Here is an 18,370-nt window from a genome sequence, read left to right as displayed (position 1 = left end):
AACAAGCCATTATTTCAGAGAAACCAGTAAGAAAATATATTCAGAATGAGCCAGAGACCTACTGGTGTTTTGTGACGCAAATGTTATTTGGAGCAAAGCATTACACATGCACAATCTTTTGGCACGGGATGAGATGAGACTGACCAAACTCATTATTTTCAAGTCTACAGAAATCTACAGTAACTACACCGGACCAAAAAATGTTTAGCGATTTCACATAAATTACACGGAACGATCATCAGAGGACGAAAAGCGTTTCAGGAAGAGCACAGACACCTATTCAGGTATGACCTTTGCTAGATCAAGCGAGGAACTGATTATTTCGAATAAATCTCAGTGTAAATTACGGCACCTCAGACGTCAGTCAAGCGTTTGATTGCTGTGAGCATTAGGGTGCAGGATTAATACGTGTTATAATTGGGGCTCCTCTGACTCAAGCAGGTTTAAAAAGACAAGTTTAAATCAGAGGCTTTTTCTTTTCTGAACTCTGAGATTACTTTTGAAAGGCAAGTGGGCCTTTGATACTTCTAGACAAAGGAGTGAAAAAAATAAACGCCCTAAGGGTACAATACTTTTAGAAAAGCCTTCTCGTACCAAATAGCTGTAAATACCTCATCTGAAACCTTGGAATTCGTTTTTCAAGGCAACAGCAAAATTATTCATTTGAATAACATTCATAGCTGTGCGTGTGACATCTGTTGGGAGGAGAAAATGTCGTGTGCTCTCGCTCGGTGTTTGACCCTTCAGAATAATGTAATGTTAAAATATTGCCACATTCATATTACCATTCAAGACGACCGTTTTATTACCCTTAAGAATAGTAAATAAATCTCTCTCAGAATGATGATATGCTCATTATTCAATCAAGAGAATCACAGAGCTCTAAGTATGTAAATGCAAAACCTTGAATCGAGTTGGCTACATTCAATTTTATAACACTCTGCAATGAGAACGATGGCTGTTCAAAATGAAATACTAGCATACTGCTCACTACATGTGCATCTTTAAGTATTTAAAACAATGCACTTTACAATTACGTTGTATGGTCAAGCGCATTGCGTTGTGGGAAACTGACAGTACCCAGTGCATTTTGTGCTGTTTTCTGTAAACTTGAGAAAATGTAGGACATTTGACACAAACACAGCCACTGTCTACTGTGGACTTGTCAAGCCACACAACATGAAGCAGTCATATAACAGATCAGGACTTACCTGGTGCAGACCTTGAAAATGTATCAACATCCAGCAAACTCCTGGAGAAAGAAAAAATTGAAGTCCTTAAAAACACGGAAGGCACAAAATAATTGCCGCAATAATAAACCAATAACCAATAAACAAATGTCTCTGCAGAAATGAAGTGGCTGTCCATGTAAGGAAAAACAGAAGTAGCTTTAATCTAAACAAACAGACTCGTTGATGAGCAAGTTCAGCTTTTCTCTAGCCAAACATCAATAATGAAGGTCATGAACATTTAAAGCCAACAGGAAATCAAAACTGACCCAGTTTTCTGTCTTATGAGGACTGATTAATCATTGCCACGACTTTCATAACTAAACATCCTGCTTCCCTCTGTTCATTCGCAAAAACATGCCTTAACTAGATTTTATTTTACGTTTGCATTAAATGTTTTAATATCTATTGAAAAATAGTGTGATGTACAATATCTGATACAATAATGCTTAGTTTAAGGAATCCATTTTTAAAAAGTTAAAAACTGAAAATGACAATCTTCCACATGCATTCATTCACATACAAGCACCAACTTCTCTGTGTCAGTATTTCTGTTCGCCATATCAACTTAAAGCTAGGACTACACAGTACCTTTTGATGTATTAAAATCATGTGGCAAACAAAAAATTGTGTATACATTTGCAATATTTGGATAACTTATTGTGAAGACCTACTGACAACAATGGTTCGGGGAAGTCTGATGAAATTTCACTTCTTTAAATTGAGTTAGTGAGTAGTATAGCGGTTTTAGCATAACAACATGATCTGCCAAGTCGCAACGCTCAAAGTTCACAGAAAATTTTCTTTAGCAGAAATCACTTTTTAAAGACTATAAAGAACGGCTCGTTGCGACCACAACAAACTTTTTCCTGGGTTAGTGACATCATGAACCCCAGAATTTACATTGACCCTGCCTCCTGGAACATGGATAGGGTAATGGGCAGGACATCTCGACACACACTCTAAGCGGTAGACCAATCACAAAAGACTGGCTCAGCTTGACCAATCAGAGCGTTTTGGACTTCATAGAACCAGAAACTCAACAGCCTGTTTTCTGAGAATCGAGATGACGGTGTAAAACACAGGTGAAATATGTAATACATAAAGCATTTTTTGAAAATCGGACAGGGCTTAAGCCTAGTCTCAGACTAATTTAAATGTTAGAGATGCCTTGATCGAAAACAACTTGCACTGACATATCTTAAGATATATCACTGTGATTGTTTTGTCTCAAGACAACTTCTTTTTGTAAATTATGTTTTTTAAAACAACTTAATTATCCTAATTTAACTAAGGCCTAGTCCTGGTTTAAACTAATCCTTGTCTGGGAAACTGCTCCTTAATGTTTAGCACATCATAAACATAATAAAGACTTGGGAAAAATAGGGAGAGCAGACAGGTACATGCAAGTGGCTATGTGCTGCCGACCCTAAAAATTGACTGTCTTTTAAAACAATGCTTTGTAAATATATTTTCCAAAATGTAATAACTTGCTCTACCTCCAAAATAACTTTTCAGATGACCTCACAACCCCCTCTTGTTTTTTAACCCCACCCCTCCAACCACCTGGTTTGAAACCCAGTGGCTGTTGACTAAAAGCAATTATTCATAACTCCATCGCTCCGACAGCAAAAACCATTCAACTTTGGTTTGGCCATCCATCAGTGTGTTATTAGTCTCCGACGGTGCATTTAAATAAAACCAGACAGCTTCAGGATGGGCAGTGATGGACGACCAGCAACAGGAACCCAAAGATATTCTCTCACGGGAGAATTGTATCAGTGGAATAAATAGAAAGGCTAGAAAAGTACAGCAGAGAGCACATTAATCCATCCGGCTGAGCAGAGAATCGATTCCATCTCCAGTCTGCAGGATGCGGCTCTGAGCAACAGGAGGTATTGCCTGACATCTGGTGTGATGCCAACTGTGACGTTCCCGACCCGAATAAACGGTCCTGAAGCTCTGGCATGTCAACGGGGAGTATGTGCACCGTATACGAGGGGGATCCCTTAACTAAAGGGGACGACCTTGGTCAGAATGACACGGGAATATTTTAAAAACAACATGTATGGAAGACATTATTTTGCCTTTGCAAAATATTATTTTGGCTAAGCCAATTCATCTACACCCGTGACATTAGCCCAATTTCATTACTAAACTTAAGAAAATCACCAAGCAACGTGACAATCTCCAAATCAGCTTACAAAGATCGGCGCATGCACAATTCAAACTTCGACGCGCACAGAAAGAGCACGGGAGACCAACATTGCCTGCTCTTTTTCTTTTGTGCAAGTGTGAATTCTGTACTCGAAGGAAATCAGACCGGCGTTACGGTGCAGTGTTTCTCCTCTCGCGCTGCCAAGATTGAGTCGTATGTTGAATAAATATGCGAGGGAAATGTTTTCCTCTGCTTCTCAAATATGGGCGCTATCTGAAAGATATGAATTTAAAAGTTCTCCCTGATAAACACAGCAGACTCCTGCGGGTCTTTAACACATTCTCCCATTCTGATTTCTCACGAGACCCTCTCTTATCAAGTGACACAACGACATCTGGTGCAGTCTGTGTTGACAGTGACAAACAACCTTGATGAATTGGCTTCCCTTGCGAACAGCTTCCACAATTTGCCAGCATAATGCACTGACGCAAAAACACTCTTACTAACGTGTTGCTATCAAAGTGTTATCTGTTTTGAATGAATGTATGTCATCAAGTTTTTGTGATTTTGGGTTGTTTCCCTCGACTTAGCAAGCAAAATATGGATAATCATATTGTTCGTTTGATGTCATTTTGTTCTTTTAACTATAATAGATTAAGTCTACAAACTCTATTTGCACCCCGATACAAAAAACACCACAGATGCTACAGGGAACTCCACAACAAGCAAAGCACCAACCCACCGGACACCTATAACTGAAAAACCTGCGAATATTCTGTTGCCGTATTTCATTTCTCATGTGTTGCGTTAGTCTCCCAGCGGGCACCCATGAAATATGTACCGTGAGGTACTACTTTGCTCCATTTTCTTACCCCGTCTTCCACCTCAGCCACATTACAGCTGAAAGCTCAGCGGGCAAAGCCTGACGGCCGCAGATGTGTCTCGTGTATAAAGAGACCTCCCTCGGCTATCTGGGCAGGCCGTGTCTGAAGTGAAGGCTTTATGCAAACACACAGACAGCTACAGCAGTCAACACATTCATTATTCAGGGAAGAGTCTGTGCTATGGTTTGTTGCCAGTGGTGTCTGTCCAACAAGGAGAGGGCAGTCCGGAGGGACACAGTAAGCGAAGAGGTAAGGCAGGCATTAAAAAAGGTTGCCCTTTCTAAATACGGACGAAACTGAGTTTCACTTTTAAGAAAAGTAAAACAAACAAGACGTAATAAAAACGTAAAGGTGTTGGAGCTGAATGCACCCAGATGTTTTGGCCAGTAAAGAATAGGAAACTACTATTTAAAATCATCAAAAATATAGCCTACTAATTAAACATAAATAAATAAAAATACAAAATTAAACATTTCAAAAAATCCAACCTTCAGAGAGCAATACAGTAATTATATGTAACGTTATGTGCATTAAAAAAGCATTTATATAACCGTTTCCCTCAAGCAGGAGTACTTCGCACACACCTACGATGCCAAAAATGCAGCCTAGACAGGCATCTGACTAAAATTGTACACAGTCTTATAAAGATAATTACATCCTGAAAAAAGCTACAGGATTCTTATACACACACAATACCACAGTAATACCGTGGTACTTTATAAAATGGCAATAAATGAAAGCCATATTCATTTACCAATGTATTTATATTGATCTCCAAGCAGGAGTGATACCACAGGCGAACTGACTCTTCAAACAATTTAAATTATTAATAGTTCATATTTTTGGCTCGTTGCGACGTATCTCATTTCGATTTTAAAGCGTAACGCAATGCAACGTAAATCAAGTTACGTACATTAGTTAACTATTTTTCCACCGACAAAAATATTATAATGTGAACATCCTTTTGAGAAATATCAGCGGAAAATCCGTTCAACACAAATCTTGGATGAAATCACATCAAACCACTCTTACCTGCAGGATACGGTGATCTCTATTTTGGTGGCAGGTACGATGCTGTTCAACGGATCAAACTCCCCGATCGATGCCATTGCAGCTCCTCGGGAGTTGAAACAAGTCTTAAAATCACTTCAAATTCTGCTTCTCGCTGGTTTGTAATATATTATAACCCAGCAGTGGTCGCAGAAATGTTTCTTTTCTTATCATTTGCAGCGCGCGAACATCATCAGGTCCGTTTGAGTCTGACCCCCTCGCGCACCTGGAGGAAAGAGCGCGTGCGGCTGCGAGGGATGCGCGCGTCTGATCGGCAGGTGTGACTGACTGACTGACTCCCGCCCTTCGCTCCCACTCCGCTTTGAAAACTTAAATTGAAAACATCAATTTTTAATATTACAGAAGCCATCCAATATGTATGAGATGTGGTGTCAGATATGGATCTGAAACCTTTGGGACGTTTAATCTTGTGATGTGGGAAAGACTTTTAAGAGATTCAGCTTTTAAAACGCGGTTACGCGTCGATGTGGCGCACTATACAAAACCGAGAGCGTTTTTACAGCATATTAAAATATACACCAACAAATCGGGTATTACGTTGTAAACTGATGAGGGCCGTCTACCTAAACAGCATTTTGGGGATTGAAATGTTAGAACGAGCACTGCAACTGTTCACGTTAAAGCAACATCTGACGATCCCAATCACTGTGGTTTTGTAAGGAGCCCCTAATAAAATATTTTAAAAGCAATATAGGTTGACATTTTTTCACATCGAGATGACTCCGAAACGGCCTCAATTTGCCATGGTACAGTCAAACTATAACCAGTGATCAAATTAGGTTACAGCATCACGTTCGCAACGCCAAGGTCATGGGTTTGATTTCAAGAAGACACTTCGAGTACACTTCAAAGAGTGCCATGGTAATATGTTCAAAACATGATCAGAAAGCCGTTGTGGAACCATGGAAGGTCTTTTAGCAACACCCTCTGGTCTATTAGATTTTACTCTCTTTCAGCCATCTTTCAGAATTTTAACCTTAATTTTAATAAAAGTCTGATACCCTGCGGAAAATATAATACTGTTATATCTTCTAGACACTCTCCCTAACCGCTTGTGATTGGCAGCATGCTGGGGCACAATGGCTTTTTGGGAAATAGCACATTCGTGGCCAGAAAAGCGAGAGAGGGAGCGAGCAAGAGAGAGACGACAGAAGACGAAAAGAGTTTTCGCACGTCCCCGGTGTGGTTACTCAGGCGCATCCTCAGATGAGAGGAACCTCTTTACCTGAACCCATCTACAGGGAAAGTTAATTGTCCTATAAGGTGAATCTCTGCTTAGCTTTCCAGTCACAAACTCAAAGCAGGAGATGGATAGGGAAACAGGGTGTGGAAGAGCTTCATTAGGCTACACCTGCATACAAAAGACTGCCTGTGTCCTGCTGTCCTTGAGATGCCGGAACCCTGAAGCATCAAAGAAATAAAAAAACACACAGCGACATACGCAATACACAGATTAACAACCCAGTGACAGATCCCCATATTGTTGCGAAAAATACAGATATGAAAACGCATTGAATAAGCATGACTAAATCGGATGTCATTCTTCATTCTCTCCTTTTACACAAATATAGCATGAACAAGCATCCAAGTATTAAAACTTCTCAGCATAACTTTTATTTCCACAGGTATGAATAAAACCTCAAATCCTGGGGCTTGTTAAGGAGAGGTGTGCAATTACTACATGATAAGAACTATGATTCTCACCTGGAAAGACTATAAAAAATCTTCAGGCTGACATCAAAGGAAGGACTTAAAGTATTTCTAAGGACTATTTTGAGGTGAGCTAGCCAAGCAATGCCCTAGCAATCACTCTTAAAACCACCCACAACACTCTGGCACCATGGTGCCAACTTTTAAACAGACGTGCAGTCGTTCACAAAATGAAAAGTCTAATTCTCTTCTGGCGTTTGTGTTTTCATTGTTCAAGCGCTTCATTCAAACCGTCTGTTCTTCCAGATTGTGTGGATTCACAACACAAGCAGAAACAAATAGTGCCTTATCAGCAGAGCTCCCAGCTCCAAATCCTCCACCACCGTTTTCCCGTGGCACAAAATCAACATCATGTTTTCTTGGTCTTTCTAGCTTTTGTCTCAAAAGCACTAATTATACCTCCTGATAAATACTAAAGAGACGTAAGAATCGTAAAACAAAAGCGCTGCCAAAAAAGCTATTTTAATTTTCTCTAAATAAAACCTTTTCGCACGTCAGATTACTAAGACAAATAATGAAGCTGGCCATCATTACTTAAGGAATAAACTTCTTCAGTAGTTTAATGTTATCATAAACAGGCTTTGAAATGCTTTTCCGAAGTCATCAGAAGTTCAAAGTAGGAGACACTCTAATATTTTTAGAAACTGAAAAACATAGAAACCAAAAGGACCCGAGGCAACAGTCCAACACATGCACAGAAACCAAATCCTAGCGGTCATGCTGTTTAATGTGGTTGTATTTCTGGTTTGCACTGATGATGGGGGATCTATGGTTACACATCTGTCATTTGTGAAGTATTCAGTAAGGTTTCAGGTTATAATATACCTTATATTTTTTACTTGTGTCACTTGTAAGGAAGCAAAAGTTTTAAGCTCTGGAGAGAAAACAGGGACGAGGGGAAAAACGATGTCAAACGGGTTTATCCTGTGAAGATAACGGACACACGGATACACACCAATGGGCACCGAGACGCCCCGTTGTCTACCTCAAGGGGGATATTTTTAACGAGAGCCTTGAAGTGTGAAGGAAAAGAGTTTGAATGTTTTGAAGAGTCTCGGCTGACTCTTACAGAAGCTACAGTGCCCCCTGGTGGTGAGAATGTACAGTCTACCCAATGCCCTCGAGTATGACTTGTACATGTTCCTATTGCTGACAGTGCTGGTGGATGAAGGAGAGCACGTCTTCTTTAGAAAGTTTGTCAGGGTTGACCCGTGTCTGTGAGTCGTGAACCCTGACGCCTTCCTCCCAAGCCCAAAACAGCCTGTCCTGATGACATGCACTAGGAAGAGAAAATGAAGAGAGAGAGAAGGGATAAATACATTCAGGAGTGTTTGTGCATGAGAACAGAAAATATTTTATATAATTCAATATTTTTAAATAGTAGCAAACCATTTTAAAGGAATGTTCTGGGTTCAAATAAAATTATTTTGATTGGCTCTTTAGTTCGTAAAAGCAAACAACTGAAGTCAATGGGGCAAGGTTTTCGCGACATATCTTCCTTTGTCTTCCACAGAAGAAAGAATCATACACAGGTTTTGAATGACATGAAAGTGAATGAATAATATCAGAATTTTTCTTTTGGGTGAACTATCCCTTCAATAGAGAATCCGTCAGAAAGCCTTGTATCAGGACTGTTCTACTTACTGGAAAGGGGCGACAGAACTGGGCGGCAGGTCGTAAGTTGATTCTTTAGTTTGTTTATTGTAGAAAAACTTCCTTTTAGAATTCTTACTGAAGGCCATTGTCCATGGGTCTGATGGAACATAAAAGATCAAACAAATATGAATGACTTCCCAAGTTACTGCCCAAGTCACATTTTCTTCTTACTGCGCTCCTCTTTCTCACCATTGACAGTTTTGATAATGTAAAGACCGCTAGGGAGGAAGTGACGGTCATCTCTGCCCGTGTATGACAGTCTTGGCATCCCACCTGAACTCTTAGTTATCTTCATTTCCAACCTGAAGAGTGGAGATGATACATATAGAAACATTTTCTATTATTAGTAGGGCTACAGATTAATCGTGATTAATCGCATCCAGAATAAAAGTTTGTGTTTACATAATATATGCCGGTGTTCTGTGCATATTAATTTTGTATTTATAAACACATACACATAAATGCATATATTTAAGAAAAATATAAAATATAACTATTAATAAACTTTTATTTACAATTTCAATTACTGGTAAATATAAATTAATACATTTAAAATTTCTTAAATATATAGACAAGTATGTGTATGTTTTGTCTTTATAAATACAAAATGAATATGCACAGTACACAGATGTATATTATGTAAACACAAACCTTTATTCTGGATGCGATTAATCGCGATTAATCATTTGACAGCCCTAATTATTAGCATAATCATTATGCTACATACATCCCCCTCCTTGGTTTAAAGAAAAAAAATGTGCGTGTTTCAACGAATCTGACTTTTTATACAAATAAGTTAACATGGTCATTGTTGCCAATTTTCAACCTAAAAATACTACAGAATTTGAAAGATTTCTAATATACGTTTTACAATGCTTCTAAAATCTTGACTCTTTAGTTGTTTTACTCAATGTGTATCCAGTACATATACATGGACTGTATACAGTATAAAACACCCGTAAATTCTAATTCTATATGTTAGTGATTTATGGAACATACCTTACAAAAATCTTCTCCATCTCCTCTAACCTATACACCTCCTTCACTCTGTCAGAAAGAGAGAGAGAGAGAATGATTGAGTGATCGAGCCAACATCAAGCGTACTGATGTGCAATATCACCGTAAAACATGAAAGGTCCTGTGTAGGCTCTAGTAAAACACAGTATCTTCATTAATTTTACATACTGCACACCGCTGTGCTCATAGGACATCCTGCCCCCCAGGGCAATCACTGACACATTAACATGGTAATTAGAACGACCACAAAGAGAGAGAGAGAGGGGGATATAACCTGATCGGGTTCATGTCAGGTCTGCTGGGTTTGGACACAGCTTTCACAAACTTCTCTGCCATTTGGATTCTGCAAGAAAAGAAAAGGAAAACATGTAAGGGGAATTGCGGAATTATCTATTGACAAGGTCATATAGAAGCTTTGGTAAATTACACATTGGCCATGCAAGAATAAATGAGAAAAAATAGCTAAAAATTCCTTTTGCCGATGCATCTCTAAATTGGATGGCTCTAGATCAGCATTGTCAACACAGTAATATAAGCATGGCAAAAAATGATAAATTAAGAACTATGACTTTTTTATACAGATTTAGGTTGGAACATGTTCTGAACTGATTCAGACCTCTGGTTAAAGTGCTGATCTCTGACGTCAGTACCGTTGAGAACAAGAGCATCCAGAATATGGACAGCGTTGATCCTTCGCTGAGCCTTTCCCTGTATGAGCACATATTGAAAAAATTGTACAAATATATACTTAATGTACCCACAGAATCCAGAATTAAAACCATTGACAAATTGACTGGCTAGTTTTTGCTATTATAGAGTAACTCTCCAAATAGCCTGACTTCTTAAATAACTTTAAGAACTGCATCATATGAGAAAATTGATATCCAATTGATTATTAAGGGTTGTTTGAATCAGATGCAGTTATACAGAGAAATAGAAACTGAGAAATCTCATATCTGCTTGTGCCACTGATATGCAAAGAAGAATCTAAATTTCCTATTTAATAAAATTGCAAAATACATTAACACTTATTCATTTAGCAGACACTACAAATAAGAGGGTATTTATCATTTTGTCTATAATAAGCGTACCCTACAAAGCTGTTTACAAGTAGGAATAACGTTTCATTACGAGTAAATTTATGAATATAAAATATAATTTTTCCCTCAATTCATCCAACATTAACAAATGCAGCCAAACCTTAATTTTAGACCCTGTATACACACACATTTCATATTTTTATTGCAATGGCAAAAAGGGCCTTCCCATATTTTACAGCTCTTATCTTCACTCTCCTTTACAATCAGTTTTTTTTCACTCTTCACCTCTCCTTTCAGCTCCTGAACAATCTCTACGCTCAGTAATGTGTCTCTGGGCAGCTCCAGTTTGAAGTTCTCCAGCTTTTTCCAGCGTAACGGCGCTTTACCGTCCCAAGTATAGATCTGAGATTTCTACACATACAAACACACGGTTTAAACACTGGTGTCCTCTATAAAGTAAAAACACAGACCCAAAACTATATACATAAGCTGTGAATTGTATAAATATCACATACATAGAAATATTCCTTACCCCAAGTCCCAAGAGAAAGACCTGTTCTCCCCCTCCCACAATGCACCTGTAGTCTAGGACGTGCTGTAGTTTATCCAGATTTCCTGAGTTCAGCGCAGTTGGTCTGGTATTAAAACTATCCATTTCTGACCCCTGCGACTATACAAAATGATTTATGCATAATGCATAATAAACTGTATAACTGTAAACGCACACAAACATACAATCTTACCTTCACAAGCTCATGGAACTTTGATTTTGGATCTGATGATGATGGAGTGACCCTCGCTTTATCAGGAATCTGAAACAAACAAACAGCCATTTACAATCTTTACATTGCACCAAAACAATGTTCATTGAATTCTCTGTTTGCAATATATTGTAAAGTCTCGTCCAAACCGCACCGCCGCCGTCAGAGCCATTAAAACCCAAATCAGTCGACCGTTAGATGCCAAACTTTTCATTCATTGGTTATGAATACTCTTATGAAACTCAAATGCAACGGTTTACACAACATAACTCACCCCCCACAGTTTCAGACATTCCTTCCGGATATCTGCTTGCCTGGCTTCAAAAAGACTCCTAGTCAAAAAATACACACACACACACAGTTCTCATAAATGTTTGTTCACACAAACACACACACAAATAAAAGAGAGTATGAAGTGAACACTTTGAAACACGCCAGACAAAAAGTGTGACTCACGTTTCTCTGACGTACGTGTGGATCTTAGCCAACGCTTTGATCTGTACCGCACAATGGCTGCAAGACAGAGATCAGAGCTCGATCAAAAAAAACAAGCGTGTATGTGTTGGAGAGAGCCAGAGAGTGAGAGAGGGAGACGATACCTTTCGTTGGAGTTGATCATGCACTGGAAGAAATCCGTGTCTCCTTTAATGATCTCCAGAGGGACCGCTTCAGTGACATCTCTGTCTGAATTCCTCAACTGATTCAACTTCAGGTTGATGGTGAACATATAGTCTCTCACGGCATCTGTGCCTGGCTTCAAACCCTTGCACACCACATATCTGCGTGCAAAACGTTTTTTTATTTTTTATTCTGAAAATAAAAAATGCTCCTTCTTTATTGGAATAAAGAGATTAAAAATGACAAACAATTATAAACAATTGTACATTTTTCATAAATCAGAACAGTTCAATAAAATGGATTTAGGGTTTAGGTCTCAACTAATTCTTGCATGTCCAAGTTCTATAAAAACCGCATTTAAGGATGAAGCACATACAGACCAAGATATAGAAATTAATTAATGTACACTTTCAGTATTAACTGACTTTTAGCGTTCATACACCCTCAAATATCTCGTACTCGTCTCTGATAGGTCAAAGAGAACACACGCACCTCTCTGAATTGGCAGGTCGGCTGGTGACGGGTTTAAAGAGCGAGATCCTGTCGAAGCAAAGGTACAGCAGATAGATCAAGCCCACGCTGAAGGAGGTGAACACGTCGAACGTTTTACACACAAAATGTCCACCTGCAAAAGACAGACATCTGCATGAAACAACCATCAAATCTGTAAGTTTGACCGTCAAAAAATCATCAAAAATGCTAGTTTTGTCATGAAAAAACATGTTCGTTTGCAAAATTATATTTTTGTCTACTGAACTAATTTCAGACAGCAAAAACACATTTTTTTTTAAATAATGAGAAACATTTTAGTCAAGTGTCCCAAAACGTTTGACCGGTAATGTACTGTATGTATATACAAGAATAAGAAATAACGTTTTAGAGCTGACAGCAACATATCTATAAATATCCTTGCAAAATACATCTAAATACATCAATTATATTTGAAATGTCTCTTCAAAATGTCTTCAAGTCATATTAATCATATCTAATGTTATGATTTCAGAAAAGATACTGATCTGTGCCTGGGAGAATCCCAAAATCAACTCTAAATAGATCTTAGTCACGGTATGACAATATCAGAGCCGGAGAAACAACAAGGTATAAACTTTCACAGCATCAAATAAACTACAAACCTTTGCAAAATCCATCATTAAAGAGATAAGAAAATATGGCCTGTCCCAAAACTGAATGTCTGGGCAAGAGAAACAACCAAGAGACCTAATGCAAATCTAAAAATGATACAGTCCTCTTTGACAAAGATAGAAAGTGTACTGGTGATGTTGACCATCCCAAGAGTAAGGTGTTATGGTTGCAGTAAGAGACTTTGATAATAATTCTCTATATAAGGGCCATGAAAACTCCTAGGGGAAATAATAAAAGAAATGGAGGGGAAAAGCTATATATTTGTATGCATCCTTTTGGGAATTTGAAGATGTATTACAAAAACAGGATAAAAAAGCTTACTATTGTCTTAATAAAGGTTTGACGACTTAAAAACTTGAATATATAATATATATATATATTTCATATAACAATTGTTTTTATATTATCTAATATGTTACATTAAATTGTGCTGTATTATATTAAATATAAAAATACAATTAGGGCTGTTACAATTTCAAATGACATATCATGGCTTAAAGAATTCACAATAACAGTATGCAAAATTTTGAAAAATAATAATACTGTTTATCAAATTCGTATTTTCTCTTTGTTACATGTCTCATTATCACATGTGCAGTGTTAACATGATATCAATAATCACGGTTATTGTCGATACAAGTACAGGTACATCTCAAAAAAATGTGAATATCGTGAAAAAGGTCAATATTTTTTGTCACTCATTTCAGAAAGTGAAAACCATATATTATATAGATTCATTACACATAGAGTGAAATATCAATGTGCGGCATGGCATGGAGGCAATCAGTCTGTGGCACTGCTCAGGTGTAATGGAAGCCCAGGTTGCTTTGATAGCGGCCTTCAGGTCATATGCATTGTTGGGTCTGGTGTCTCTCATCTTTCTCTTGACAATACCCCATAGATCATCTGAAAAGAGGACTTTGGTCCACTGTGTTTTCTGAAGTCCACTGTCAACGCAGCCATCTACCATCTCCATGCCACGCCGCATCGATGCAGTAATTCATGCAAAAGGAGGCCCAACCAAATATTGAGTGCATAGAAATGAACATACTTTTCAGAAGCCTGACATTTCTGTTTAAAATATCCTTTTTTTATTGATCTTATGTAATATTCTAATTTTCTGAGACACTGAATTTTGGGTTTTCATTATCTGTAAGCCATAATCATCACAATTTCAAGAAATAAAGGCTTGAAATATTTCACTCCGTGTAATGAATCTATATAATATATGGGTTTCACTTTCTGAAATGAGTGACAAAAAATATTGACCTTTTTCATGATATTCTAATTTTTTGAGATGTACTTGTATATTGTAACACCCCTACTTGAAATAACTTTTATAAAGTAAACAACTGTTTCAAACTGATTCAAATGCAAAGAACACAACTGTGAAAGAACAATAATAAAGAACCATTTTCAGCCAATTCAGATCATAAAGTACTTAATTATTTACAGTATTTTAAAATGTGCATGAAAACAATACAGTGCATGTTCGTCACCGCAATATATTGCATTACTGAATACAGATACGTGTCTAGTAAGCATATACAGACATGACCCCCATGTTGTAATACAATAAAATACCCAAGAGCATTACATTCATAACCACACAAAGAAAAAACACACAATACCTGGTCTGACAACAGACATAGCCACGAGTAACTGGCATAGCAGAAGTTGTTTACTCAGAATCTCTTGAATGTTCTCCTGACCCTCCACAGAAAAACCCTGGAGGAGAAACACACCATGAGCATATATCCACATTTCACCACTAGTATGTACAATGTATCATTCTTACCCCATCAGCCATTAGGAAGTGCAGGCCCCGCCCCTCAGTGCTATCTAGGACAAAGTTACGGAATGCACTGATGTTGGCTGGCAGTGTGATGTCACCATCGCCATCGATCCCACCCTCACCTGATACACCAGGTATGCAACATTTCACACAAGGTTAGAGGCTTCTTTCTGGCCGTATCAGTAAGAATGCACAAATCTTTGGTAATACACACGAACATACCGTAGTAGGGCTCAAAGAGCTCACTGGGAGCAGCAAAGAAATCCTCCAGTTTGAAATCGTTGGCTCCTTTAAGGGTCATCCCAAAACCTTTGGCGTGCCAGCGTCTCCGCCACAGGACGTACTCTGAGAATCCGCCCGGGCCCGCGCACACATCTCCAAAATACAACAATTCTCCTTCCTTATCTCGCGTCTGGGGCTTCTACACAAACACACACATGCACTACCACTTTAGAAATGTTATGACGGCACATATTTGTGTGGTATAGACGTAATAGTGGTCTCACGCCCTGAGAGTCCTTTGGGTTAGTGAACATATAGTCAAAAACATGATCCATGTTTGCCATCTTCATAGCAGCTCTGAGAAAAACAGAGTAAAGGTGGAAAGATTTAGGAAACGTGTGCTTTTACAGTCCAAGCATGCGTGGAGAAGAGACCCACCTGTTAAGAAAGAAAGCCCCTCGTATAGTCTCATAAGCGTTGGATCGCGTGCGAGCCCGCCTCATCTCCTCACCCTCCAAGTCATCGAACACAGACTAAATAGACAAAGACAAACACATGAGATAAAGTGCAAAGCATGCTGGTCCAACAAGGCGGAAAAAAATCAAAGCTAAGTATCACGAATACACAAAAGCAACGCACTCACCTTACAACGAAGCAGCAGGTGCAGTAAATCCTCAGAGCAAAATTCAGTTTCATCTTCAATCTTGAGCTTTTTCTGAAAAAAAAAAAGAAGTACATGTAAATACAGGTAGGGTACTGTAGTACAGCTATAAAAACTGGTAACTTTATTTGATTCATCCATTAGGTTTCTTTTTCCTTTTCAAAGTTTTAGGTTCAAATGTGTACATCTTCATGTGTATATTTTGGATGCTGTAAAGCTTAAAAGTACTAAAGCACTTGACTATATAGATCAAATAAATTATGGGGGGGGCAAAGAAACACCAAAGAAACAAGAAGCTTGTAGAAAGACAGAACAAATTTGAACAGTTTGAAAATCCTGATCAGTTTGTAGCAGAATGAAAGACTACCTCAGGCCGATCGTCTCCATTTATCATGTGTGTGTTTCCATACCTGTCCCACAGCCATCCAGTCTCTCAGCTCATCCGCGTCTGGGATCTCTGTAGAACATTCTGGAAACCATGTCACCTGCTCTATAGCACTAGGCTGAGAAAAAGTAGATAAAAGCAATGGAGAAATCCTGATCATCTCATACTACGGATACATTGACACAAATATCCATTTAAATTTTAAACAAATTTATATTGTAGAAACATTGTGTAGATGTTTCAGTACCTCCGGTTCATCTTGCCAGTCTACGTTGAGATCGCCCTGGAAGCCCTTCAGAGTTAGACCCAAACCTCGCCTCCCTCGCTGGGTCGACGTCTCTACGATTTCTTTCCGCCCTTGACCGTACTTTCCCAAACCCTCGCCTACTCTGAAACCCATTTTAGCCTGTGAGAAAGAGAGGACAACACCATTACAGGTCAGGTAGCATGTGTGTGACAGCAGAGTATACACTACAACAAAGATTTCAAATAATAAAGAAGGCTTGAATTCAAAAAAAGAGCAAGATCACACTCACATCTGTACTAATATCAGCACATGATATTTGATATTACATGCAGCACTAATATATGACCATGAAGCACTCTTGCTCATGTGCTTAAATAAAATAAAATATAATGTAATAAATTGTAAAGAAAACTGGATGTGCTTATGTTACCATGAGTTTCTGAGAGACGCTGTTGTACATGGAAAATTCGGAAGAGCTCTGATCAGGGGCATCGCTGCTCTGGGCATTCTGGGAATCAGATGGTCTGGAGAAACTGGGTTTGTGATCTTCAACATCACTGTGAGACTCACTCTGGCTGGAGTCTGAGAGAATGACCACAAACATCAACAACAATTATCAAACAAACGTTTCCGAGCATGTTAAAGAGAACATGACAAATTAACACCTACCATCTGACATTATGATAAAAATAAAAACTCTTGACCTTAGCAGATCTCTCTTACCCTGACTGGTGGTTCTCTGAGAAGACTCCTCATCTTCATCTGAAGTGTCGTCACGAAGACTCTTCCTCTTCTTTGGAGGCTCATCTGACGCTTCTGTTCTTCTCTTCATGGTGAATTCAAGAGGACCAAGAACCTGCGTTCAATTAAAAACATGAAATCAACACATGAACAGACTGAAGCAAACGGAAAGGCACCATCACTGAGAAATCTGATGAAAATAGCTGATGAATAACTCTTTACCTGAATGTATAGGCATAGGCAAGCTATGTTTGTGTATATAGCACGTTTCATACATAATAGCATAGAAAATGACATACAAAGAGATATTATTCAGAATAAGCTTTAAAAGAATAAGTTGAAATTAACACCCAGGTTTTGGTTTCGATTTCGACATTACAAGTGCTACAATCAAAACAATCGATATAACGGTAGTCCCTTTCAAAAAAAAGTACATGTTTACAGTCGTACATGTTTACATTCAGTTAAAAACCGCTGCAGTGTAACGACAGGAAAGGTGCGCTAACGTTATATTATTTCCAGTATGTTTACTTCCCCTACAACTTTATGCATCATCCATCTGCTCTTATGACAAAATAAATGTGATTCTTTTATGCCAAAATAAACAATAATCAATTTAAAGCTCTCCGTTTTAACACATGTATCTAAATATTAGTATTTATTTAGACATTTCACAACGACAATCGTTCAATAAACAACTTTGTATAGAACAGGCTCACGGAGAAATCAACACTCGGCTTCAGGTTTCGTTTTCTTCAAAAATAAGATTGCGACAGTCGTAAACATACCTAAAGGAAACGTGCAGCTATATGTCTGAAATGCTTCCGATATGTAAGTTCATATTTTTATTCGCTGGACATTCACTTCACAATCCTTTTATGTTGTTTTTCAAATGTCAAATCTGGCCCGCGTTATTCCTTCAACGGGTCTTATCGTGGTGCTGGCGCATGGTGATGACGTCAGCTGCAGGTTGAACAACAAATGCTGCCAGTTTCGCTCGGCCTAGCTCATTAATATTAATTAAGTCTTGTT

At 38.4% G+C, this 18,370-nt stretch overlaps 2 protein-coding genes across 3 annotated transcripts in view; both read right to left on the bottom strand.

Moving 5' to 3' along the window:
* The window catches only part of cpne9 (copine family member IX), a 37,921-nt gene extending 32,263 nt beyond the window's left edge, over positions 1-5,658 (bottom strand). For both annotated transcript variants that reach the window (XM_057319483.1, XM_057319484.1), the window contains exons 1-2: positions 5,304-5,658; positions 1,212-1,252 (exon numbers count right to left, since the gene is read on the bottom strand). In XM_057319483.1, the coding sequence (XP_057175466.1) occupies positions 1,212-1,252; positions 5,304-5,380 (118 nt within the window). In that variant the 5' untranslated portion in view covers positions 5,381-5,658. The remainder of the gene's footprint in view (positions 1-1,211; positions 1,253-5,303) is intronic.
* Positions 5,659-7,586: 1,928 nt separating this feature from the next.
* cmtr1 (cap methyltransferase 1) lies at positions 7,587-18,302 on the bottom strand. The gene is made up of 24 exons (XM_057319097.1): positions 18,127-18,302; positions 17,321-17,453; positions 17,028-17,179; positions 16,598-16,756; positions 16,376-16,468; positions 15,948-16,019; positions 15,743-15,837; positions 15,589-15,661; positions 15,305-15,503; positions 15,086-15,204; positions 14,919-15,015; positions 12,637-12,769; positions 12,126-12,305; positions 11,983-12,039; positions 11,801-11,858; positions 11,509-11,577; positions 11,298-11,435; positions 11,051-11,176; positions 10,342-10,433; positions 10,000-10,068; positions 9,708-9,755; positions 8,898-9,010; positions 8,697-8,805; positions 7,587-8,331 (listed from the first exon to the last, which is right to left on the bottom strand). The coding sequence occupies exons 2-24, from the start codon at positions 17,427-17,429 to the stop codon at positions 8,196-8,198; spliced, it is 2,496 nt and encodes an 831-aa protein (XP_057175080.1). The 5' UTR covers positions 17,430-17,453; positions 18,127-18,302; the 3' UTR covers positions 7,587-8,195.
* Positions 18,303-18,370: the final 68 nt, after the last annotated feature.

This window comes from Triplophysa rosa, linkage group LG21, assembly GCF_024868665.1.
Source record: "Triplophysa rosa linkage group LG21, Trosa_1v2, whole genome shotgun sequence".
Classification (NCBI taxonomy): domain Eukaryota; kingdom Metazoa; phylum Chordata; class Actinopteri; order Cypriniformes; family Nemacheilidae; genus Triplophysa; species Triplophysa rosa.
The sequence above is the reverse complement of the archived record's forward strand: the minus strand, read 5'-3'. Positions and strand labels throughout refer to the sequence as shown.

Bases quoted from the DNA above. Each gene is read 5' to 3' on its own strand.
- cmtr1 (XM_057319097.1), bottom strand. From the start codon at position 17,429: ATGAAGAGAAGAACAGAAGCGTCAGATGAGCCTCCAAAGAAGAGGAAG. The intron at 15,662-15,742 runs GTGGGTCTCTTC...TGTTTTTCTCAG, and splicing joins GGGGCTTTCTTTCTTAACAG to AGCTGCTATGAAGATGGCAA. The intron at 11,177-11,297 runs GTAAGGAATATT...TTGTATGTGTAG, and splicing joins TCTTTCTCTTGGGACTTGGG to AAATCTCAGATCTATACTTG.